The sequence below is a fragment of the Gigantopelta aegis genome, chromosome 7 (genome assembly GCF_016097555.1).
Source record: "Gigantopelta aegis isolate Gae_Host chromosome 7, Gae_host_genome, whole genome shotgun sequence".
Lineage (NCBI taxonomy): Eukaryota > Metazoa > Mollusca > Gastropoda > Neomphalida > Peltospiridae > Gigantopelta > Gigantopelta aegis.
Window position 1 is genome coordinate 37,231,034 of NC_054705.1, and position 27,207 is coordinate 37,258,240.

Genomic DNA, 27,207 nt, shown 5'->3' on the forward strand with positions numbered 1-27,207 from the left:
AGTAGTAATAGCAGTAGCAGCAGCAGCAGCAGTTGTAGTAGTAGTAGCAGCAGTAGCAGTTGTAGTAGTAGTAGCAGTAGTAGTAGCAGCAGCAGCAGCAGCAGTAGCAGTTGTAGTAACAGCAGCAGCAGTAGCAGTTGTAGTAGTAGTAGTAGTAGTAGCAGCAGTAGTAATTGTAATTGTAGTAGTAGCAGTAGTAGCAGCAGTTGCAGTAGTAGTAGTAGTAGCAGTAGTAGCAGCAGTAGTAATTGTAATAGTAGTAGTAGTAGCAGTAGTAGCAGCAGTTGCAGTAGTAGTAGTAGCAGTAGTAATTGTAATAGTAGTAGTAGTAGCAGTAGCAGCAGTAGTAGTAGTAGCAGTAGTAGTAGCAGTAGTAGTTGTAGTAGCTAGTAACTCTTCACTGATAAAACTAAATATTATAGCATAAATGTTTCAGACCATGCAGAAGCTATGGCTAGTGCCCTATGTATTATAGTTTTCACAGTTGATCATTTCCACTAGTCTAGACCAAAATTCCCTAGTCGGGATAGTGGATTTTTCTGACCCTGTACGGTGTGACAGCTGCATGCTTCCTGTGTTCTTATTTCACAGTCACACCTGATCACCCATGCGGAACTGCGACCCTACGTGTGCGAGTACTGTGACGCGGGATTCACCAACGCCCATTCGCTCAGTTCTCATCTGCAAACTCACAAACTGGTACGTACACTTAAAAATTGTCAGGCCGTTTCAGCACCAACTTCATAGATATATATTTGTGGAACCTTCTTTCTCCTTGACACATGAGAGACTGTATATTTTATGTTTTGTTAATTTCCATTTTAAAACTATAAACTAGGTTTTACAAAACTATAAACAATGTTTTACATGTATCTATGTTCATTATTACTGTTCGATTAATGACAGTGTACTTCATCGATACAGCTCTTCTGTGTATGTGACATGTTCGATTAATGTGATAAATATATTTATTACCCCAGCAGGCATAACGTACACAACTATTGGACGATTTCACGCCAACAAACCAATCACCTTGTCGATACTAAATATGACGTCATCACGATTTGGCAAAGCATAACAATGATGTCACGTAGTTTACAGCGTTTGCATTTACATCTTTATGGTTTCAGTATGCATTATAGATTTGTTTTTTACAGAATATATAGAACTTTGGGTTTTGAAAATTATCTGTGAACCGTGAATAAAATACAAAGTTAAAGCAATAGCCAGAACAGTAAAGTAGTTTACGTCATTTCTATATACATGGACATGTAGCCAATGTAGGCTATATCGAAAATAAAGGCTTTTTAAAAAAAAAATGCAAATAGTTGGGGTAATAAATAGAATAACAAACTCGGTACCAGTTATTATCAAATTTATGTCCCTCGTGAAATAATTTTCAATTGTCACTTGCTAAAGCTTGTGACAAGTGAAAATTATTTCACGAGGGACATAAATTTGATAATAACTGGTAACTCATTTATTATATATAATTTGAGTGACCATATATACTAGGTGACAATAAAAACGCAATCTCGGAAATGATCATGGTTTATTTTATTATGCGAGATCCCACAAAAATGAAACTGATACCACCAGTGAGACCAACCACTGGCCCATCTGACTGGCACTGTCAGCCGCCAACAGTGAATCGCACATAACGTCTCTGGCGATGTCAACGTCATGGGGGTCAGTATTTCGTGTGACCTCCATGTGCTGCGATGCACGCCTGCAGCCTCCTAGGCATGGACATGCACAGGCGCCTCACCACACGTCGTGGGATGGCTGCCCAGTGATGCTGCAATGCCTGCTGCAGCTCAGCAAAGTTCTGTGGTGGATTCGGTTGGTTTTGAACACGATGTCCCAGCTCATCCCACATGTGCTCTATTGGGTTCATGTCCGGGGAAACTGCTGGCCAGTCCAACACAGTGACATGGTGGGCACGAAGAAACGCCTGTGTACGCCTGGCAGTGTGCGGCCGAGTGTTGTCTTGCTGGAAGACGAGCCTGTTTCCGCCATGCCGTCTCATCAATGGGAGGAGGACCGGCCGCAGGATGTTGTCGACGTAGTGTTGCGCATTAAGGTTTCCCTGTACCACCACGAGTTCGGACCGGAAGTCAGCATTGATGGCGCCCCAAACCATGACTCCGCCGCCCCCGTAGCGGTCCCTCTCCAGAACACAGGCCTGCGCGACACGTTCTCCACGACGGCGGTAAATGCAACGACGTCTGTCCGTGACACTCACGTTAAATCTCGATTCATCCGAGAAGATGACATCTCGCCATCTCCTGGGTCGCAAATGCCCACCATTCCTGGCCCATAAGAGTCTTCCTTGACGATGTCTGTGCAGGAGGATAAGGCCACGGTAGGGTCGGTGGCAATGCAGTCGTGCTGCGGCAAGATGTCTCCGAACAGTTCGGGCGCTGATGAGTCGTCCCCTGGTTCCCACTTCAGTCCTGGCAGTGCTTGCGGCTGTCAAAAACCGATTGCGCAGGTGCCGCAACCGTATGTTCCGGTCCTGTCTATTGGTTGTTACGCGTGGTGTGCCCGAACGACGGCGGTCATTGACGGTCCCTGTTGTCTGATATCGGTTGAGGAGCCGATTAATGGTTGACGGGTGCACGTGGAACCGTTGTGCTACCCGCAATTGCGAGTTTCCGGCATTCAACAAGCCAATGGCTTGATTCCGATCGGCGTTGTTCAACCGAGGCATCGTGTAGGAGTGAGATACTCATTGCCACCCGCGTGTTCTGAGTGTGCCCGGGTATCAGGAAATGCACGTGCAAAGTGTTATTTCACCAAGTGGTTGCGTGTGCGCGATTTACCGGATAATGCGTTTTTAGCGTTGTTCCCCTTATGTTGGGAACAGGCCGGAAGTCGACCTTTACATGCTGCTGAAATAATGTGTACCATTGTACCATGTACATTGACGAATAGCGTCAACGAAGTCCAACCGGAACGTATATTATTTTGACAAAAGGAAATTGCGTTATTAATGCCGGCTAGTATATTTGTAAAAAACAAATCAAGTTTAAAACTTTCTCCTCGACTCTCCAGTTTCAGTTTTTCTTTGGCATATGATATGTATATTTGTTACTTTCCATTTCATTTGCTCCTTGACACATGAGCGACCATAGATTTGTCGATTTTTGTTTCAGTTTAAAACTTTCTCCTCGACTCTCCAGTTTCAGTTTTTCTTTGGCATATGATATGTATATTTGTTACTTTCCATTTCATTTGCTCCTTGACACATGAGCGACCATAGATTTGTCGATTTTTGTTTCAGTTTAAAACTTTCTCCTTGACTCTCCAGTTTCAGTTTTTCTTTGGCATATGATATGTATATTTGTTACTTTCCATTTCATTTGCTCCTTGACACATGAGCGACCATAGATTTGTCGATTTTTGTTTCAGTTTAAAACTTTCTCCTTGACTCTCCAGTTTCAGTTTTTCTTTGGCATATGATATGTATATTTGTTACTTTCCATTTCATTTGCTCCTTGACACATGAGCGACCATAGATTTGTCGATTTTTGTTTCAGTTTAAAACTTTCTTCTCGACTCATGGGCGTCCAATAAAAACATTATATTCTTAAAATTTGAATAATTTCATAAATACTGTTGCTAATAAACAATAACCAATTTGGAAACCACCTTACAAACACTTTGCATGTATCACGAAGTGCATTTTGATGTTTAGATGTTGAACTTCATGATACTTTCACATCCCACCATACCGGTTGTTGGTTTTCTATATACATTTCATTTCATTTCAACTTATTTTCGGTGTTTATATCCAATTAAGGTTCAAGCATGTTCTCCTGGGCTGTCTGTCCAGCACAGTGAGTGAGTTGTTAGTTGGTTCGTGGTTAGTGAGAGAGAAGAGGGTTTAGTGGCCTTACACCTACCCACTGAGTCGTTAAAACTCGCTCTGGGTGGGAGCCGGTACTGGGCTGCGAAGCTGGTACCTACCATCCTTATGTTCGATGGCTTAACCGTGGCACCACCAAGGTCTGTTTATAATACAATTTCAAGCCTTGTAAAGTTTCCTTTGGACGTCAGTATATTTATTAATATCAATTTCAATTCGAGCCATTCTAGATGACACATTAGCGACGATATATTTGTCAAATTTTTTTTCTCAGTTTACAACTTTATTCTTGACTCGTGGACGACTATACGGTTATTAATTTTTATTTCAGTTCGGGCCATGACCCATGACACATGAGCGGCCATATATTTGTCAATTTTTGTTTCAGTTTACAACTTTATTCTCAACTCATGGACGATAATACATTTATTAATTTCCATTTCAGTTTACAACTTTATTCTCAACTCATGGACGATAATACATTTATTAATTTCCATTTCAGTTTACAACTTTATTCTTGACTCTTGGATGACTATATATTTATAAATTTTTATTTCAGTTCGACCCATGACACATGAGCGACCATATATTTGTCAATTTATTTTTTTCAGTTTACAACTTTATTCTTGACTCGTGGACGACTATATAATTATTAATTTTTATTTCAGTTTGAGCCATTCTCCATGACACATCAGCGACGATATATTTGTCAATTTTTGTTTCAGTTTACAACTTTATTCTTGACTCGTGGACGACTATATATTTATTAATTTTCATTTCAGTTTGAGCCATTCTCCATGACACATCAGCGACGATATATTTGTCAATTTTTGTTTCAGTTTACAACTTTATTCTTGACTCGTGGACGACTATATATTTATTAATTTTCATTTCAGTTCGAGCCATTCTTCATGACATATGAGTGGCCATATATTTGTAAATTTTTGTTTCAGTTTACAACTTTATTCTCAACTCGTGGACGATAATACATTTATTAATTTCCATTTCAGTTTACAACTTTATTCTTGACTTGTGGACGACTGTATATTTTTTAATTTTAATTTCAGATTACAACTTTATTCTTGACTCATGGACGACTATATATTTATTAATTTTAATTTCAGATTACAACTTTATTCTTGACTCGTGGACGACTGTATATTTATTCATTTTTATTTCAGTTCGAGCCATGATCCATGAACATGAGCGACCATATATTTGTAAATTTTTGTTTCAGTTTACAACTCTATTCTTGACTCATGGACGACTATATATTTATTAATTTCTATTTCAGTTTACAACTTTATTCTTGACTCGTGGACGACTATATATTTATTAATTTCCATTTCAGTTTGAGCCATTCTCCATGACACACGAGCGGCCGTATATTTGTGGACTCTGTGGAGACACATTTGCAGAAGCGGGCGACTTGAAAGCTCACCATGCGACCCATTCGCGACCCCTGAGACACGGGCTCAAGTCTTCCCAGAATTCTTTGTGTTGTGATGACTCTAGCACAGCTCCGTCACTCTCGGAAAGCAAAGATTGGCCAGTGGACGACGGATCTTCAAGTAATATGCCTGGAGAAGTGAAAACAGAAGTTTCACAAACTGCGTCGGAATCTAAAATTAGATCTTTGAGTAATCTATCTGGAGAAGTGAAAATGGAACTTTCACAAACTGAGTTGGAATCTAAAGTTAGATCTTCGAGTAATCTATCTGGAGAAGTGAAAAAGGAACTTTGGAAAACTGCATCGGAATCTAAAATTAGTTTACGTGTAGAGAAATCTTTCAGTGCGGAATTGTGTGAAGGAAATTCATCTTCACAGATGGATTTAAAGCCGAATGATTCATTCATACAGCCAGACAGTGACATTTTGTCTTGTAAAACAGAAACGGGTGTCAAAAATGTGACATCTGCAAATAATAATCCTCAAACAGCAGATGACATTTCCAATGCAGACTCTTCACAAATAGAAGGGGATAATAACTCAAACATTTTAGAAATAAAGGGAGATGACTCATCCAGCTACACAATTATCATTCAACAAAATTTCGACAGTTTTGAAATGGATGGCATGCAAACAAAGGGAGGTAACTCCACTTTTTCCGAGACTGGTACAGTGGTGCCCCCAACCTTGAGTTCAGAATCGGTGATTAACATAAAACAAGAGAAAGAAAAGAGAGAAAAAGAGAAGACAGGTACTCAGTGTGATGTGCACAATAATGCTGTACAGACTGAGTCACTGAGGACAAGTTTCAAAAGTGATAATTCTGAAAGTCGAACTGTGGTCGCAACAGAGCAGTCTGAAATTTTAAATAACCCTGTTAAAAAGCCAGATGAAAATAGTGATACTTAATTATTGGTATATACAACAAACTTCGTACTACTAGTACTTGGGGTGGGACGTAGCCCAGTGGTAGAGCACTCGCTTGATGCACGATCGGTGGACCCATTGGGCTATTTCTCATTCCAGCCAGTTCACCACGACTGGTATATCAAAGGCTGTGGTATGTACTATCCTGTCTGTTCGGATGGTGCATATAAAAGATCCCTTGCTACTAATGAAACAAATGTAGCACGTTTCCTCTCTCAGACTGGGCCCACCAACAGGGATCGATTCTAAACCAACAGTGTGTTAGGCCAGTGCTTGACGACTGGGCTAAATGAAAAAAGTAGAAGGTTTCGACTGAAGACCACATTTCCGAATTTATCATATGTTTGACATCCAATAGCTGTTCAGTGGGTAATGGAATCAATCAGTACCTCATAACTGGTATGTCAAAGGCTGTGGTATGTACTGTCCTGCCTATGAAATAATTTAGATAAAACATCCCATGCTGCTTTTGTTTGGTAGTCCAAATTATGCATACCTGTTGTGTGGCATTGGTTAGGTTTTGCTGAATTATGTAATCATATTTAATAATGACCAGTTCATTTGTTTGTTAAACCAATACCCAATAAAATGGCAGCAAGTTTATTGGTTGAGTATTACCCAATCAAATGACAGTAATTTCACTGGCTATAGTAACCGTCAACCAATCAAATAATAGGTTACTGATTTGTAATATTTTCTCAATGAGAAATTATGAAAAAACATAGGTTTTGTTTGATGACTGGGTAAATAAACAACACTGTTCTTAAAAACAAAACAAATGCAAATATTTTAATTTTTCATTTCATTTCACTTATTTTCATGATTATATCCAATTAAGGTTCAAGGACACTGGGCTGGGCACATACCTCAGCTATCTGGACTGTCTGTCTAGGACAGTGGGTTAGTTGTTTGCTGGTTAATGGTTAGTGAGAGAGAAGAGGGTGTGGCGGTCTTACACCTACCCATTGAGCCCTTAAGAACTTGCTCTGGGTGGGAGCCGGTACTGGGCTGCGAACCCAGTACCTACCAGCCACGACACCACCGAGGCCGGTATATATTTTAGTGTATTATTATCCACATAGTTCAACATAACTGAGTTCATAATAATCATACAAAGCACACGTGTAATGACGTAATTTTGGGAAGTGACGTCATAACACAACGTTGCTTCTCCAGTCCTAGCTCAGACTACATTTGAAATATGACGTCATTTCGTCGTCTCCTTCTAGTTGTGGCTGAAACATTTTGAGACTGTCCTTTTTATTCATAAAAAATAACAATAATAATATAGATAATAAAGAAATTATTACACTCGCGTGTGAGTCGTACTGATTTTACGAAACTCGTGTCAGGATTCATTGTATTACCCTCGCTCTCACTTGTATAAAATACAAAAATCTTGATACTCGTTTCGTAAAATCAGTACGACACCCAAGCTCGTTTAATAATCTCTATTTATTTAATGGTAGAAATAATTTTCTAATTAGACTCAAAATGTGCCTAAAATGTAGATAAAAAAACTAAACTAAATAAATTAAAAAAAAAAAAATTAAATTAATATTTGCATTTCTTTTGCTTATACAGTATATTTATTCCAGTTGTGTGAATTCAAGTATGGTATTCCTACATTGCAGAAGTGATAGATGTTGCGTATTTCACGACAGTATTGGTGTGATACAGATTAAAGTATTGTTTGTACATGATGTATAAATTATGCTAATTATTGTTTGTACTGTTTTGTAAATAAGAGAATATGTTTTGTTAATAGAACAGTTTTATGTCATTTGCAGATTGCATTTGTGTCTGTTCAAGGATGTGAAAGAGAGAGAGAGAGAGAGAGAGAGAGAGAGAGAGAGAGAGAGAGAGAGAGAGAGAGAGAGAGAGAGAGAGAGAGAGAGAGAGAGAGAGAGAGATATATATATATATATATATATATATATATATATACACACACACACACTCATACAGTCAAACCTGTCCTAGTGGTCACCTGCCTTAATCGGCCACTCTTTTCCTCCCCAAATAATTTATAACGTAAATGCACCTGTAATAAGCGGTCACCTGTCTTAACGCGACCAGCGGCCACCCAAGTCGGATCCCAAAGCACTAAAATACCTGTACTAAGCAATTATATAAAAGGGATATTTAACAACAGTGATAAGGCACAGCAAAGAACTGATCTTCACACCTTCAGGAATACTAATATTCATTCATCTGTACTATGTATCACTGAAGAAAGTATGACTATGGAAAGCATCTAATTGCCTCAAGGCAGGCTACGCTTTACATTTGTAGATTCACTTACTATGACAATACACTGCATGAAGTAGAAATTAAAAATTAAATGGAAAGGTTAATTTAATACATTCCAGTTGCAATTTTTCCTGAAGGAGGCGACATGTCAAAAGTTTATTTATAGTAAACTGTGAAGCACACATCCATTAATAAAGACGCTAAAACAAGAAATAACATTTGTTTTAAAGACTACATGTCGCAACCTGTAATCAGCGGCCACCTGTCTTAAGCGGCCACTTTTATCTACTCCCTTGTGTGACCGCTTAAGACAGGTTTGACTGTATATATATATAATATGGAGAGACAGAGACAGAGAGAGAGAGAGAGAGAGAGAGACAAAGACAGAGAAAGGCTGACAGAAAGAGAATTCAGTATGTTTGCCTTGTAGAAATGAAATAAATTATTGTTTATCTACCGGTATGTGATATGGTGTTTATGTAATGAGATGAAGGGGTTGGACAGAGTATTACACAACTGGTAAGTCTAATGTAAAGTGAATTCTCATTATCCTACTGCAGTTCACAGTATTGTCAACTGCAAAACAAAATCTTTTTTTCTTTTTTCTTTTTTTTTGGGGTGTGGGGTGTGGGGGGAGGAGGCTGATTTTTGCCCAAATCTGAATAACATCATTTATTTATATTAGCATTACTGCCAAACAGCTAATTAGGGTTGCAAACAAATCGCTACGCATTTTTACATGGATTACAACTACTATTGTGGGTAGAATGATGGAAATACATGGTGAAAAGGTTTCAAGCCAGCTAATTTTGCCCAAAATATCTCTATCGTTTTGGCCCAGTGGATCCAAATATTCAAGTCATTCTGTTAAATCTGATTCTGAAAAACCTAATAAAGGTAATCGAAGATAGTATCACAATCTTCGCAAAAATCACGGCAAGCTGCTGTTCACTACAGGGCTCAGACTTAACGACGGCACCGACAGCAATTGCCGTCATTGAGATATAAATTACCGTAGGTAGAGAGCATCACAGTGCCATCAGTTTAAAAGCTCGCCAACAGTGGTAAAATGTATACATATGGCTCCGTAGTTATAAACGTACTCGAGTCAATATAGACCGGCGTCGTGGTAGGCCATCGGTCTACAGGCTGGTAGGTACTGGGTTTGGATCCCAGTCGAGGCATGGGATTTTTAATCCAGATACCGACTCCAAACCCTGAGTGAGTGCTCCGCAAGGCTCAGTGGGTAGGTGTAAACCACTTGCACCGACCAGTGATCCATAACTGGTTCAGTAAAGGCCATGGTTTGTGCTATCCTGCCTGTGGGAAGTGCAAATAAAAGATCCCTTGCTGCTAATCGGAAAGAGTAGCCCATGTAGTGGCGACAGCGGGTTTCCTCTCAAAATCTGTGTGGTCCTTAACCATATGTCTGACGCCATATAACCGTAAATAAAATGTGTTGAGTGCGTCGTTAAATAAAACATTTCTTTCTTTCTTTTTTTCAAGTCAATATATGATAATTCACCAACATACTTGAAGTATGTAGATAAGTATCATGCTTAGACTTAAGTACGTTTATGAATATAGTAAAGTTTGTTTTATTTAACGACGCCACTAGAGCACATTGATTTTTTATCTTATCATCAGCTATTGGACGTCAAAGATATGGTCATTCTGACACTGTTTTTAGAGGAAACCCACTGTTGCCACATAGACTGCTCTTTTATGACAGGCAGCAAAGGATCTTTTATTTACGCTTCTCACAGGCAGGATAGTACAAACCATGGCCTTTGTTGAACCAGCTATGGATCACTGGTCGGTGCAAGTGCTTTATAAATATAGAGTCTGGTGTACATTATATGCCAGTATTTAACATTTGCACATTTAAAATAACCTTTCAGTCATGTTTATTTGCTGCAAAAGTAACTTTCAAAAAAAAAAATTGCCATAGGCAGGCTAAAAATTGCCATCGGTGGGCCATTTCACTCGAAGCAATTCTTTAAAAAAAAAATTGCGGTGGGAGACAAATTTTTAAGTTCAAGCCCTGTCACTCTCCTGAAATAGTACTAGGTGAGCAGTCACATGAAGTCTCGGAATAAAATCAATTAAAATCTTTGTTGAAAGGCAGGACTTCTAGAATTTTTATAAAATCCACTAGCCATGGGATCAATTATTTTAGAAATTTTCTAGCCACGATTAAAAATTCACTAGCCCAACTTTACTTAAAGTTAATACACTTTTACTAAATACTAGTAATAATCAAATATGTCACCTAAAGAGGGAGATGGAGCTTAAAAACACAAATATTGGTGGGTTAGGGTGTGGGGGGGCAGGATATTAATATTTACAAAATAGACTTAACTGCAACATTTGACAAAAAACATTCACTAGCCGTCGGGCATGGCAATAGCAGTTATTTACTAGCCCAACACTGAATATCACTAGCCATGGGAGTGGGGCTACCATAATCTAGAAACCCTGTTGGGCATGGTAATAGTAGTTATTTACTAGCCCAACACTGAATATCACTAGCCATGGGAGTGGGGCTACCATAATCTAGAAGCCCTGTTGGGCATGGCAATAGCAGTTATTTACTAGCCCAACACTGAATATCACTAGCCATGGGAGTGGGGCTACCATAATCTAGAAGTCCTGTCTGGCATGACAGTAGTTATTTACTAGCCCAACACTGAATATCACTAGCCATGGGAGTGGGGCTACCATAATCTAGAAGCCCTGTCTGGCATGACAGTAGTTATTTACTAGCCCAACACTGAATATCACTAGCCATGGGAGTGGGGCTACCATAATCTAGAAGCCCTGTCTGGCATGGCAATAGTAGTTATTTACTAGCCCAACACTGAATATCACTAGCCATGGGAGTGGGGCTACGATAATCTAGAAGTCCTGTCTGGCATGGCAGTAGTAGTTATTTACTAGCCCAACACTGAATATCACTAGCCATGGGAGTGGGGCTACCATAATCTAGAAGCCCTGTCTGGCATGGCAGTAGTAGTTATTTACTAGCCCAACACTGAATATCACTAGCCATGGGAGTGGGGCTACCATAATCTAGAAGCCCTGTCTGGCATGGCAGTAGTAGTTATTTACTAGCCCAACACTGAATATCACTAGCCATGGGAGTGGGGCTACCATAATCTAGAAGCCCTGTCTGGCATGGCAGTAGTAGTTATTTACTAGCCCAACACTGAATATCACTAGCCATGGGAGTGGGGCTACCATAATCTAGAAGCCCTGTCTGGCATGACAGTAGTTATTTACTAGCCCAACACTGAATATCACTAGCCATGGGAGTGGGGCTACCATAATCTAGAAGCCCTGTCTGGCATGACAGTAGTTATTTACTAGCCCAACACTGAATATCACTAGCCATGGGAGTGGGGCTACCATAATCTAGAAGCCCTGTCTGGCATGACAGTAGTTATTTACTAGCCCAACACTGAATATCACTAGCCATGGGAGTGGGGCTACCATAATCTAGAAATCCTGAAAGGTGATTAATTTGCTGCTCTCCTAAAACTTTCCATGTGTGGAGTGCATCACGAGTGATTGTTTGTCTTTCCTGACGAAGACTGGGGACACATTTCCAGTCATTAATGTTTTCATTTTCGTATCATTCGTTTGAAATTGTATGTGTATATTCTCTGAGTTTTAGTGCGGAATCGAGTGAACTGTGTCCTCCAAGAGGATCTAAATGAGATGTAGAAATAACAAATTATTTATCAGTTTCTAAATGAGATGTAGAAATAATATTTTTTTATTAGTTTCTAAATGAGATGTAGAAATCACAAATCTTTTATCAGTCAGTTTGATATTGGATCTTACTTCATTTTGTTTTTTCCCCATTATGTTTTAGGTATCTGATGTCCAATGTCATTTCGTGTCTATTTTACCTTCTCATGGGTACAATCATTTCAGATCATGCTATCCAGATGGAGAATATAAATAACAATAATTTATCAGTCAGTTTGATATTGGATCTTACTTCTTGTTCATCTGTTATGTTTGAGGTATCTGATGTCAACCAATGTCATTTCGTGTCCATCTGACCTTCTCATGGGTACAGTCATTTCAGATCATGCTGTCCAGATGGAGAATATAAATAACAAATCATTTATCAGTCAGTTTGATATTGGATCTTACTTTTTGTTCATCTGTTATGTTTGAGGTATCTGATGTCAACCAATGTCATTTCGTGTCCATCTGACCTTCTCATGGGTACAGTCGTTTCAGATCATGCTGTCCAGATGGAGAATATAAAAAATCGTTTATCAGTTGATTCGATAGATATTACTTCTATTCTTGTTTTCCTGTTGTGTTTGAGGTATCCGATGTCAGCCAATGTCATTTCATGTCCATCTTTCTCATGAGTACAGTCATTTCAGATCATGCTGTCCAGATGGAGAATACAAATAACAAATAATTTATCAGTAGATTTGATAGATCTTACTTCTATTCTTGTTCTCCTGTTATATTTGTAGTATCTGATGTCAGCCAATGTCATTTCCTGTTGATGTGACCTCATGGCGAAGTCATTTCAGATCATGCTGTTCAGATGGAAAATATAAATAACAAATCATTTATCAATTGTTATGTATCAGATATCTGATGTCATTTTCATGACCCCTCCCCTACCCCATAAACTTCAGTCATCAGTCTAGACCCCACCCCTTCGCTAAAATTCCAGCACATGTGCCTGCCACCAGTGTCCCACTACTGGAATATCAAAGGCCATGGTATCTGCTGTCCTGTCTGTGAGAAATTTCATACCTGTTTAAAAAGATCTTTTTCTGCCATTGGCATGGTCGTGATTTAATATTAGGGGTGGGAGATACCCACATTCTCTCCCACCCCACCCAGCTACACCAGCACTTTATGCAGATGAACAAAATGTGAGGGTTAGGGTTTCCTAAATAAGCCTGTATGTTAGAATTATCAATTGTTTGACATCCAACAACCAATGATTAATTTGGCGGCAGAACCGAACATCCTGACCTGTTTTCCAGTAATTTTTTATTAATTATTTCATTAATTTTTAAGTAATTATTAGTAGTACTTTAATCTTCTTTTTCTTCTTCGTTATCTTTTCCTCCTGCTTTTTCCCCATCCCCCAACATTAATCATTCCCTTTTAATGTAAATGGACTGGATATACTGTTATTCATATGTCTATTACTAGGGTCTCCACGAGTATTCGGGCACGAGCAGAATCTAGCAAGACTCGAGTCCGTTCACAGGACTCCAGTACCCGTGCAAGGAAGAGCACTCATTTAATTATAGTTCATTACGTCATTTTGCCATATGCATTATAGGCTATGAGACATGAAGGAAAAACAAAAGTTGAATGCGTGGAATGCAATACAATGGCATGATTTGGCATCGATGTTCAGCGCTGGAATTAAGAAGCATAATGCTATTTTACTTTATTCCTTAGTCTCATTATCATCTAGTGCAAGTGTCTGGTACTCTGGTCTGGGTCGAGTTTGACCCTCGAGTACTCGAATTCAATATTTTAAGACTCGTGGAGGCCCTATCTGTTACTGTTAAGTACTTGTGATAGGACCACGTTGTCGCTTGTCTACATCAGTCTTTGATGACTTTTTATGATTGATCGATTGCCATTTTTCATTAAGTATTCCATTTCAGAGAGAATGGAAGATGCGTTCGTATTGTTACCCTGCCTAAATTATTGTTGTGGATAATAAAAGTGCTACACACAAGATTATTGTTTTCTCTTTCTGTTGGTGATGTTCGGTTAGTGATGTTCCAACGATCGATTATAATAAAAACATTGGTCGGTTTGGCTGTACTGATGTGGTGATCAATTATAAAACTCCATAATCCATTGTGTGGGGAAACCGACCCCGGTGGTGTCACGGTTAAGCCATCGGACATAAGGCTGGTAGGTACTGGGTTCGCAGCCTGGTACCGGCTCCCACGACTCAATGGGTAAGTGTAAAGACTACTACACCCTGTTCTCTCTCACTAACCACTAACAAGTAACCCATTGTCCTGGACAGACAGAGCCCAGATAGCGTGCTTGAACCGTAATTGTATATAAGCACGAAAATAACAATGAATGAAAGAAAGAAATGTTTTATTTAATGACACACTCGACACATTTTATTTACGGTTAAGGACCACATAGATATTGAGAGGAAACCCACTGTCGGCACTTCATGGCTACTCTTTTTCGATTAGCAGCAAGAGATCAATGAATGAATGCATGTGTGGGGAAAAATGATAGCCATAATTTTGTTCCTCCTTTGTAGGTGAAGGATTCGATATAATTATGTTGGGTCTGGGGTTTGTTTTTTTCTTAAAGAGAAAATATATTATACAGATATTAAAGGGAAAATTATCATTTTGTAGGGTCTGTATCAAGGTGACACGGTAATAGGTCATTATAATTCAAATCCTTTTCAGGGGCGTAGCTCAGTCGTAAAGCGCTTACTTGATGCACGTCGGTTTGGGATCATCCCCATCGGTGGACCCATTGAACTATTCGTCGTTCTAGCCAGCATACTACGACTGATACATCAAAGGCTCCATCCCAGACAGGATAGCACATACCACAGCCGTTGATATATCAGTCGTGATGTACTGGCTGGAATGAGAAATTGCCCACTGAGCTACGTTCCCCCCCCCCCCCAATTATGCTGAAAGCAACACAATTTAACAAAAAATATATTTAAAATGAGCCCTCTTTATAATTATGACCCTTTTAGTAATTTCCTGGAGACAAAAAATACCTTTAAAATTCTTTATTTTTAAACCATAGGTGGGCATTTAGGATGCATAAATCTTAGCTGAAGATTCACATATTAAATGGTCTCCTACCCTTGCTCAATGTTTATAATGCTCAGTTTAACGTCATTGCCCATTGTTATATGCGAGGTCGTATTTGGGATACTGTCAAGAGACCAATTTGTAGATACCAACTTGTTTTCATTACAAGAGCCAACTTTCTCGTTATCCGACCAACCAAAAGCAAAATACAAGGAAAGTTCTCAAGTTTCGGTAAAAATGACATCTAATGAAAACAAGTCAGTGTGGTCTTTTATTACCATCAAAGAATGTAATATTTGTCCAAAAATCCATACATTCCAACATTTTAAGTTGGTAGGCTACAAATATTCTGGCAATTTGTATTGGGAGTGTGTGTGACTCTCTCCTTGTTTATTAGTTGTGTTATGGGGTGACAGGCAAATATAAAAATGTGTGGGAGGGGGTGTGAACTGTGTGATTGAAGGTGGGTGGACAGTCTCCCCTTCATCAGCTACACCAGTGCATTTTGGACAGAGACGGAATAACCATCAGAAGTCTCATCAGAATTGTTATATCAAAAACAGGAGTGACAACATACAAATGCCAACTACTGTAATATTTAATCTGTAAATCTATGATCCAAATAATATTAAACGCAGGGCTTCTAGATTATGGTAGCCCCACTCTCATGGCTAGTGATATTCAATGTTGGGCTTGTAAGTAACTACTATTGCTATGCCCAATGGCTAGTGAAAAAAAGTTGTCAAATGCTGCATTTAAGTCTTATTTTAAAAATATGAATATCCTGTACCCAAACCCACACCCCAATCTTAGTGTTTTTAATCACCATCTCCCTCTTTAGGTAACATATCTAATTATTATTAGCAGTAAAATTGTATAAAGTAAAGTAGGGCTAGTGAATTTTTAATGGTGGCTAGTAAATTTTAAAAATCACTAATCCCATGGCTACTGGATTTTATAAATATTCTAGAAGCACTGATTAAAGGTGTAAAAAATCAGTTTAGTCCAAAAAATTGTCCCCCGATTTATTAAGATTATTTTGATTCAGTTTTTAATTCTCATGTAAAACAATGTCTGCATGTTTTAATACTCAAAACTACACCCATGTAAAATAATTCTAAGTTATTGAATACACCCTTCTAAAACGTATACATTATTGAATAAACATATGTAAAAAAAAGAAAAGAAAAAAAAGGTTTTTGTTTAATGACACCATTTGAGCACACTGATTTATTAATCATCGGCTATTGGATGTCAAACATTTTGTAATTTTTACATATAATCTTTGAGAGGAAAACTGATACATTTTTCCATTAGTAGAAAGGAATCTGTTATATGCAATATCCCACAGACAGGACAGCACATACCACGGCCTTTGATATACCAGTCGTGGTGCACTGGCTGGAATGAGAAATAGCCCAATAGACCCACCTACGGAGATCAATCACAAACCGACAGCGCAACAAGCGAGTGTTTTACCACTGGGCTACATCCCAATCTCTATGTAAAACAAAGTCCGTTATTTAATAAGTGTACCCATGTAAACAATTACTGAAGTTGAAATTGTTTTATTTAATGATAAAGCTAGATTTATTAATCATCAGCTATTGGATGTCAGACATTTGGTAATGCAGACGCTCTGTTCAATGGAAAGAAAGAAAGAAATGTTTTATTTAACGACGCACTCAACACATTTTATTTACGGTTATATGACGTCAGACATATGGTTAAGAACCACACAGAGTTTGAGAGGAAACCCGCTGTTGCCACTACATGGACTACTCTTTCCGATTAGCAGCAAGGGATATTTTATTTGCGCTCCCCACAGGCAGGATAGCACAAACCATGGCCTTTGTTGAACTAGTTATGGATCACTGGTCGGTGCAAGTGGTTTACACCTACCCATTGAGCCTTGCGGAGCACTCTCAGGGTTTGGAGTCGGTATCTAGATTAAAAATCCCATGCCTCGACTGGGATCTGAACCCAGTACCTACCAGCCTGTAGACCGATGGCCTAACCACGACGCCACCAAGGCCGGTCTGTTCAATGGAAACCTACATTTTTTCCCACTATCAGCAAAGGATAATTTATATGCACTTTCCCACAAATAGGATAGCACATACCATGACCTTTGATATACCGGTAGTGGAACACTGGTTGGGATGGGAACGATTATTGAATGCACCCCATGTAAACCATCTGTATTATCGAATACTCTATATAAAACAATTTCTGCATTATTGAATACAACACATGTAAAATAATCTCTACATTATTAATTAAATGCACCCCATGTAAACAATCTCTGCATTACTGAATACTCCCCAGGAACTTTTTTCTTTTAAATAATTTCTGTGCTTATATCCAATTAAGGTTCAAGCATGCTGTCCTGGGCACACAACTCAGTTACCTGGGCTGTCTGTCCAGGACAGTGGATTAGTTGTTAGAGAGAAGAGGGTGTAGTGGTCTTACACCTACCCATCAAGTCGTTAAAACTTGCTCAGTGAGGGAACTAATACCGGGCTGCGAACCCTGTACCTACCAGCCTTATGTCCGATGGCCTAACCACACCACCACCAAAGCCGATACCTCATGTAAAACAAAACCTGAATTATTGATAGTTTTTAATACCATGTAAAAACAATGTTACACCCATGTAAAACAATATCTGCTTTATTGAATGCAAATGTGTGAAAAAAAAACAGTGTTTACATTATTGAATACACCAATGTAAACAATCACTGCATTAATGAATACACCCAGTGTAAAAAAAAAATTATTGATGGTTTTTAATACCATGTAAAAAAAAAAAATGTTACAGTTATTGAATACACCAGTGTAAAACAATATCTGTTTTATTGAATGCTCCATTGTAAAAACAGTGTTTACATTGTTGAATACACCCATGTTAAATACTGTCATGTCCTGAGTTACAAAGATTCTAATACCAATGGAAAAGAGCAACAATGTCATAGTTATTGACAACACACTAGGCCTGTAGGATCCAGGGGTGGGGGCATCCTAGAGAATGAAAATCTTTTTTTTACCTACTCTTATACACTAATGAAAAAGTGGCCAGTGCCCCCCACCCCCTAGACTTTGGACCCCTCACTAGAGAGTCTTCCCTCCCCACTCCAAATACTGTTCCTACAGCCCTCTACACTGATGTAAAACTGTTTTAAGAAAAATACCAAACAAAACAAAACAACAAAAAACCCACATACAAACACACAGTGTATATTAACTCAATATTATTTTACAATATTCCTCTTTTTTTTCTTTTTTTTTATATTGATTTTATTTTCTTCATGAGAAAGTCTGCATAAATCTATCTACAATAATAATCCCTAAAAACAAAAAATGCATTAAAAAATTAAAGCAATTCAATGCCTTTTATACACAAAAGAGTATATGATATACATGTATATATATCTGTCTGCCATTATCAGCTAACAATTGGTGGCCATATGGGCTTGGATTCTGGTGAACCTGTCACAATTACAAATAAATTCCACAAACACAATATAGACTTGGATTATTTCAAAATTTATGAGTGTCCAGAATCCTGATAAATTATGTGATTTATATATATATATCTGAAGGTCAGTTATTTAGATCAATGAAAAGTAGGTCTGTGTGACCTAGTAAAATGGTATGCAACACGCCACCATCCCATGTTGTACTTGCATGCAACAGTTTGGTCCTTCATGATTTAGAAAAGATATGGCCTGGACATGGAATTCTATTAATGTGCAGTAATCCATGAAAAGTAGGTCACAGTGACCTAGTTAGGGTATGTAACACATCGCAGGACTTTTAGCAGAAGCATATAGACTGGCGAGCAAAGTTTATAAAGGGGGAGGGGGGGTTGAGTCAAGCTCCCTCCCAAAATAATGAAAAAAAGAAACTTGGCTTGAGCAGTTGTTCCTGCTCACCATCCCCAAGTGGTACTTGTACACAAGGACTGATGATCCTATATGAACTGACAGACATTTTCCAGACATGGATTGAATTTAATGTGCAGAAAAGTAGGTAACAGTGACCTAGTTACGGTATGCAACACAGTGCCCTCCACAAATTGTACTTGCACACAAGGTCTAATGATCCAACATGTCTATGAACGGACAGACATTTCCTGGACATGGATTGAATTAAATGTGCAGAAAAGTAGGTCACAGTGACCTAGTTATGGTATGCAACACAGTGCCCTCCACAAATTGTACTTGCACACACGGTATAATGACCCTATATGAACTGATAAAGAAGATATTCCCTGGGCATGGATTGAATTTAATGTGCAGTAAAGTATGAAAAGTAGGTCACAGTGACCTAGTAATGGTGTGCGACATAACCTCATCTACAGCTGTTCCCGAATGTGAGGCTTGATGTGCAAGATATTAAAAGTTTCTTTTGTTTAACAACAACACTAGAGCACATTGATTCATTAATCATCGGCTATTGGATGTCAAACATTTTGTAATTCTGACACAGTTTTACAGAGGAAATTCGCTACATTTTCCCACCAATAATAAGGGATCGTTTATATGCACTTTCCCCAGACAGGAAAGCACCAGTTAGTGGTGTACTGTTTAGAACAAGAAAACCCCCCAAATAAGTTGAATGGATCCATAGAGGTGATTCGATCCTGCGACGTACGCACCTCAAGTGAGCACTCAACCATATGAAAAGTAGGTCACAGTAACCTAGTATTCGTGTGCAACACAAACCCATCCCAAGTTGTTCCTGAATGTAAGGTTTCATGATTCTGCATGCATTGGTATCCAAGATATAGTCTGGACAAGAATGATGAACAGACAAGACATATGGACAGCCCCATATAGGGTCCTAAATATTGGACTTGAGTACTCGAGGGTCAAACTCGACCTGGACCAGAGTACCCGACACTTACAAAAGATGATTACGAGACTAAGGAATAAAGTAAAATAGTATTATGCATGTTAAATTCCAGCTCTGAACATGGATGCCAAATCGTGCCATTGTATTGCATTTAGAAACCGGATGATATGTTCAGTGTTGTGACGGCCGGTTGGCTGGCCAGATTAAAACGAGAAACTATCGCACGATCATATAATTATACCGATTATTATTTAGTGCTGAAATTATTGTCCTACATTGTTCATTGTAATATAGTTGATAATTATATTCCACCTTGTGCGGGTACTCAAATCCTGTAAACGGACTAGTCTTGTTAGACTCGGCCTGTTCTCGAGTACTCGTGGAGACCCTAGCCCCATACCACAATATGACCTGTCAAAAGTATAGTTAAAGTTTGTTTTGTTAAACGACATTACTACTAGAGCACATTGATTTATTAATCCTCGTCTATTGGATATCATACACTTGATCATTCAGTCTCTCGGTCTTCAGAGGAAATCCGCTATAGTTTTCCATTAACAGTAAAAGATCTTGTATAAGCACTTTCTCATAGACATGACAGCACATACCATGGCCTTTAAGTGACCTGCCAAAGACGGCCATAGAACAATGTCTGTTTTACTGAAGACGTGCTTCTAGAACTTTTTTATGTTTCATTTTTATCCCTGTGCGGCGGTACTCGGACCGCTCTTGTAGGTACTCCTCCTCGCAACGCTTAGCAAACTCTTTATCTGCGTACCTGAAAAAAAATGAAAAAAAATGAATGAATGAATGAATGAATGAATGTTTAACGACACCCCAGCACCATCCCACAGACAGGGTAGTACATAGCATGGCCTTTGATATGCCAGTTGTAGTGCACTGGCTGGAACGAGAGATAGCCCAATGGGTCCACCAACGGGGATCGATCCAAGACCGACCGCACATCGAGTGAGCACTTTACATTTGATAATTTTGACATACGGTCTTGGAGAGAGGAAACCAAATTATGTTTGTTCCTTAGCAGCAAGAGATCTTTTATATGCACCATCCCACAGAGTGAATGAATGAATGAATGTTTAACGACACCCCAGCACGAAAAATACATCGGCTATTGGGTGTCAAACTAAGGTAATGCAAATAAATAAAGTGATGATCAACATCAACATAAAAATTCAAGGTTTAAACAAAAACAGTGTAAAGAACTGTGCAAACATACAAATACAAATATCACAGAATTTTACGGACACCGAATTTTACTCTAAACTTCAATTTGTGCTGTATTGGCCATTCTCAAAGAGAATGTTACACCCCTGCACCACGGTGAGGTTACAGCACACGCAGGGGCATCCCACAGAGAGGATAGCACATACCACAGACTTTTGTGGATCCATTGGGCTATTTCTCATTCCAGCCAGTGCACCACAACTACAGAGTTTATATGAAAATTAACAATTGGTTAATTTGACAATGGACAAGGTGAGTCATGGCCTAGCATGAGAATTATATGGTATCAGTATTTGGTATTATTACCCATATGGTTAAAAATATACTGGTACATATCATTGATACATCCCACTAGAACGCCAAATGGGACGTAACACTTTGACATCATCGATAGGCGCACTACAACCTTACAGGAACGTCAACCAAACAAGTTCAGTGATATAAATTAAGATCGATTATGGGTAATAAATAGGATGTTAAACTCGCTACCATTTTGTATCATGTTTATGTCACATTTTCGATGTCACTTGCTAAAGCTCAGGACAATTTAAAATTAGTTCACTCGGTACATAAACATAATATAAAATGGAAGTCGTTTAATATCTTATAAATATCTTATTTTGATCCCCATAATCTGATTTAGGAGACCAATTAAATCACTCCCCACGTTTTTCACAGTGGGATCCATGATTAGCCTGCAAAATAATATTTGCAAATTGCACGACTTTCAAGGATTTCCGTGACACATATTTACAAAATTCAAAATAGAAAGTAAACTAAAGTGAAAGTTTGTTTTGTTTAATGACACCACTAGAGCACATTGAAATGTTTCGTAATTTTGACATTTAGTCGGACACATGGTTAAGGACCACATAGAAATTGGAGGAAACCTGCTGTCGCCACTTCATGGGCTGCTCTTTTCGATTAGCAGCAAGGGATCTTTTATATGCACCTCTCACAAACAGGATAGCACATACCACGGCTTTTGATATACCAGTCGTGGTGCACTGGCTGGAACGAGAAATAGCCCAATGGGCCCACCGACGGGGATCGATCCCAGACCGACCGCACATCGAGCAAGCACTTTACCACTTGGCTACATCTCGTCCCTCTTTAGCACGTGAATTTCTATTTCAACTGCTACATGTAGGTCTAAAACATGGACTGCTTTTAGCCTTGATATACTCTGCCCCATACTTACGCATCTTTTAAGCAATGTTTTAACTGCTTGGCTTCTTTTCGACATCGGAACGGCATTAAAAGACCCATTTCCTTGGCACAGGCACCAAAAACTGAAAAGTTAAAAAAACAAGAGAAAACATAATGAAATTCATATTTTAAGATAAAATATTTTTGTACCATATATCACTGTGTATCAGCTGACTCTGTGGATAAGCCGACCCTTAGTGTTCCCCTCAGTATCTGGTACAAAAAGGTTGGTAGGATGTATAAGCCGACTCAACTTTTATGTAGTTCAAACAGACTCGTGCAAGTCAATCGTGTTGGTCTCGTGCAAGTCAATAGTGCGAATTTGTTTTGGTGAACCGATCAAAGAACGTGTTTGCTGGTGCACGAATGTACAGGGGTGGAACTTGGGAAACTGGCAACGAGTATGGTTCAGCGACGAGTCACGTTTACTTCTACAGCGACGAGTCACGTTTACTTCTACAGCGACATGATGGACAACGTGTTTACAGACGCCACAATGAACGTTTTGCCAACAACTGCGTCACCCAAGTCGACAGATTGGGTGGAGGGAGTGTCATGATGTGGGGAGTCATCTCATACACCGGCAGAAGTGAACTTGTGTTTGTACAAGGCAACCTGACAGCTGTACGCTACCAGGATGAAATTCTTCGCCGTCACATGCTTCTCTTTCAGCAAAACAGTGCCAGGCCGCATACGGCACGTGTAACAATGAATTTCCTACATAATGAGAACATTAATGTGCTGCCATGGCCAGTGTGACCCAGAGCCTCAGACGCTTCCGCAACTGTCAAATGCACTGCAGGAAGAATGGGCTAGGATTCCACGTGCCCGGATTCAGACTCATTCAGTCTATGCCAAGGAGATATAACGCAGTGATTGCTGCTGCTGGTGGCCACACAAGGTACTGATTTTAGCGCCCTCGTGTGACGCTGTTTGGTGACGAAAATGCCTCCACTGCTGTCATTCCATAGCAAGAACATTGTCACATACTCATGTCAAATTTGACTGTGATACAATCATAAATAACGAAATCATGCCACTTTGTATTAAAGAGATAATTACATGAATAGTTCGCCTATGTGTTTCTTTTTTGATAGAGTATATAAACAAAAACTGAAGTGAATTGGAAATAAACTTTGAAATAATTAGAAATTTATTTGAGTGTGAAAAACCACCAACTAATTTAATACGTAACCGGCCTCAGTGGCATCGTGGCTAAACCATCGGACATAAGGCTGGTAGGTTTAGGGTTTGCAGTCCGGTACCGGCTCCAACCCAGAGCGAGTTCTTAAGGGCTCAGTGGGTAAGGCCACTACACCCTCTTCTCTCTCACTAACTACTAACAACTAACACACTGACACTGTCCTGGACATTCAGCTCAGACAGCCAAGTTGTGTGCCCAGGACAGTGTGCTTGAACCTTAATTGGATAAGCATGAAAATAAGTTGAAATGAAATGAAAAATATGTAACTCCACTCACTTCTGATCGGTTCGGCACATATCTCTTTTCGAGCCTTGAATTTCATTTTTTGAGGAATAAGAACTTCACGTTCAACCTGACGCAGACGCTTGTCATCTGGATCACCTACAAGAAAAAATAAATAAAGTTTGTTTTGCTTAACGACACCACTGGAGCACATTGCCTATTGGATGTCAACAATTTGATAAAACTGACAAGTAGTCATCAGAGGAAACCTGCTACATTTTTTCTAATGCTGCAAGGGATCTATTATATGCATCATCCCACAGACAGGATAGCACATACCATGGGATTTGATATACCAGTCGTGGCATATTGGCTTGAACGCGAAATAGCCCAATGGGCGCATCAACGGGGATCGATCCCAAACCAACCATGCATCAAGCGTGCGTTTTACTACTGGGATACGTCCTGCCCCCTAGAAGCAGAAGAAAAAACAAACGTTAAAATGTTTTTAATGCAATTGTATTTACCAGGCACTAATCTAGAATTGAAAAAGTAAAAGTGATTTCTCCTTTCCCAGAAGAAAGGAGAGAAGTTTGATAAAAATTCTAAATCATACACTCCGTTCTAATCATAGTATTTCAATATAAAATACTACTTTCAGAAATAAAATTATTAAATAGTTGATAATGTGTCATTACGTTAAAATGAAAGTAATAATTAGTATTTTCTGGCATTACTGAAATGAATGTGGCTGAGGATTAACAATGCTTGACTGATGTACAGTATGGAGCCATAGTAAAAACAGTCGGACATATGGCAACAATGTGCCAATTGTTGTAGTAACTTTATTATCCACATGGTTCAACATAACCAGGTCAATAATAATCATACCAGGCACACGTGTAATAACAAGTGTAATGATGTAATTTTAGGAAGCGACATCGTAGCATGACGTTGCTTCCCTATTCCTGATGAAAATGTTTTGCATGTTTTTTTAAAAGACTTCTAAACATACCATAAAGAATGGCTCATCAGCCTATCTGTTCTGTAAATTGACAAACTGATTAAACATGATCTCAGTATGCAAAATTTATATTGAAAAGTTAATTATTTTAACTTACTGGTGTTTTGTTTTATCAACAGTTAAAATTGGGCAAGTGAATTTTTAACCAAGGACAGTAAATTTACCAATCCACTGGCCCCATGGCAAGTAAAAATTTTAAAAATCTAGAACCCCTGATTGTGTAAAGATTTTATGTAATATCAATTAGAATTTAATTATTTATCACAAATAAATTTATATATTTTTAAAATAGCTAAATATGACTTGCAACTTTCAGAATGCACCTTTATATATAGCATGGGACCCTGGTGAGTCGACGTACTTAATAATTGTATTGGTATATTTTAAAATTGCTTTGTAATTTTATTATAATTATTAGTCAAATACATTTTTTAATTGTTACTTTAACCAAACATGCAGAATAATCTACATATTTGATGCAATCAAAAGTACACACGTGCTTACAATCGGTCTACCCCCGCCCACTAAATGAAAAAACATAACTCTATTGAGTCATGTTATTTACTATGTTCAAGTATAGAAGCGCAAAACGTTATAAGAACAAAGTATATAGCTGCAATTTGCTTGGTTGAATTTATGTCTTAAAGAAATCAATAAAAAAGGAACTGTTTTTATGAAAAACATTATTGATTTAGTGGTCAGCAGATTGCTGCATGGTGTTTACAATATTGCTTGCAAGATAAGGTGGGACAAACTTATTTTTTGTTTTTCAAATAGCTTTGGTTATTTCTAATTGTATTTTTTATCTAAATATTTTTAAAATATTTATTCAAATATAATACTCACTATATATATTGTAGCAATAGCCATATTTTTAATGTAAAACTGTATTTATCTATATCTTAGTTTACATTTTCAAATTTTAGCACCCTTTTTTGCTTGCATGAAAAAATCAATTGACGTGTGACCTCACATTTTTACTGACGTCACTCACTAATGTGTAAAAATAAACATGCACATGCAGACGACACTTCCCTATATATTTTGGGCATGATCACCATAAATTACTAAAAACTACAAATGTTTTAATTGGTATATGGGTCATGTGTTTTTAACCTATTTTGGTTTCTGTGTAGAAAAAAGAATTTTTAAGGTAAAATATTACAACAAATAACTGGATATACTTAAAATTTCTTAGCTATTTGACTGTCTACACATCTTACTGTGAGACTTGGAACGTAAAACAAACGATAGGTGGTGTATTACTTTAAAAAGGGGTAAAATCCCAAATGGCACGACTTAATAGAGACACCGACTCAACAGGGTGAGAGTATACCCCCAAAAAAAGTCTGTCCCACAGGAAATAAAAAAAGTTCACAATGAGAATGACATTTACTACAGCTTATTTATTTCTAATCTAAGCCGATTGATTTGTAAATTGCACACAAAAATAGTGTTTATTTGTTATTTCCTAAACACTTTTACGTTTCTTGTTACGTCAAACAAAACTGAAATAATACTTTTAATAGCAAAAAAAATTTGGGATGGACTATAACTTTAACCGAACTTGAATGACACCGACTGCCCTAACATTTTAAAAACAATAGCGCGGTCGATCACGTGTGACAACACCTTCAATGATAAGAGTACGTGTAGTTAACATGTAACAGTGATAAATAAAGGGGTGTACCGAGTCCCTTAGGGCCACCACCCATAGCGCCCCTGAGAACGTGAGCATGTTCCTCAGAGATCGAATCATCGTGACCGTCTGCCATACTTGTTGTTGTCATGTTTTCCTCCTTCAGTCGCGGTCTCCCGTCTCCGTCCAAACACGTAACTTTTTTATTTGGCGGCGATCTCGCCCAACTTCAATCGTGTAGTGGGAAGGGATATGGTAGGAGAAGACGAGGAAGAAGAAAAAGAAGAAGTTGATGAAGTAGAAACACTTTATAATTATAGTTTTAATCAGATCTATGAAAACTTGATTGACTGATTGAGACAGCTTTGAAAATGTGTATAAAAAGTGGTATATGCTGTCAAATCGGCAAGAAAATTTATTGATTGAAGGCCTAAACAGGCCCGTAGCCAGAATTTTTAGAGGGGGGATGTCGTTTAGGCTTATGGTGAGGCACCGAG

The 27,207-nt window shown here is 38.4% G+C and overlaps 2 protein-coding genes across 2 annotated transcripts in view; one reads left to right on the forward strand and one right to left on the reverse strand.

Moving 5' to 3' along the window:
• LOC121377316 overlaps positions 1 to 7,042 on the forward strand; it is a 50,384-nt gene extending 43,342 nt beyond the window's left edge. Inside the window, exons 11-12 of the mRNA XM_041505253.1 lie at positions 592 to 699; positions 5,223 to 7,042. Coding sequence (XP_041361187.1) covers positions 592 to 699; positions 5,223 to 6,230 — 1,116 coding nt within the window. The 3' untranslated portion in view covers positions 6,231 to 7,042. The remainder of the gene's footprint in view (positions 1 to 591; positions 700 to 5,222) is intronic.
• Positions 7,043 to 17,921: 10,879 nt separating this feature from the next.
• LOC121376920 (COX assembly mitochondrial protein homolog) lies at positions 17,922 to 26,861 on the reverse strand. Its single transcript, XM_041504724.1, has 4 exons — positions 26,762 to 26,861; positions 24,102 to 24,206; positions 22,614 to 22,704; positions 17,922 to 20,945 (listed from the first exon to the last, which is right to left on the reverse strand). The coding sequence occupies exons 1-4, from the start codon at positions 26,859 to 26,861 to the stop codon at positions 20,825 to 20,827; spliced, it is 417 nt and encodes a 138-aa protein (XP_041360658.1). The 3' UTR covers positions 17,922 to 20,824.
• Between the last annotated feature and the right edge of the window lie 346 nt (positions 26,862 to 27,207).

Bases quoted from the DNA above. Each gene is read 5' to 3' on its own strand.
- LOC121376920 (XM_041504724.1), bottom strand. From the start codon at position 26,861: ATGACAACAACAAGTATGGCAGACGGTCACGATGATTCGATCTCTGAG. The intron at 24,207-26,761 runs GTACACCCCTTT...TTTTTCTTGTAG, and splicing joins TGGTGGCCCTAAGGGACTCG to GTGATCCAGATGACAAGCGT. The intron at 22,705-24,101 runs GTGAGTGGAGTT...TTAACTTTTCAG, and splicing joins ATGTGCCGAACCGATCAGAA to TTTTTGGTGCCTGTGCCAAG.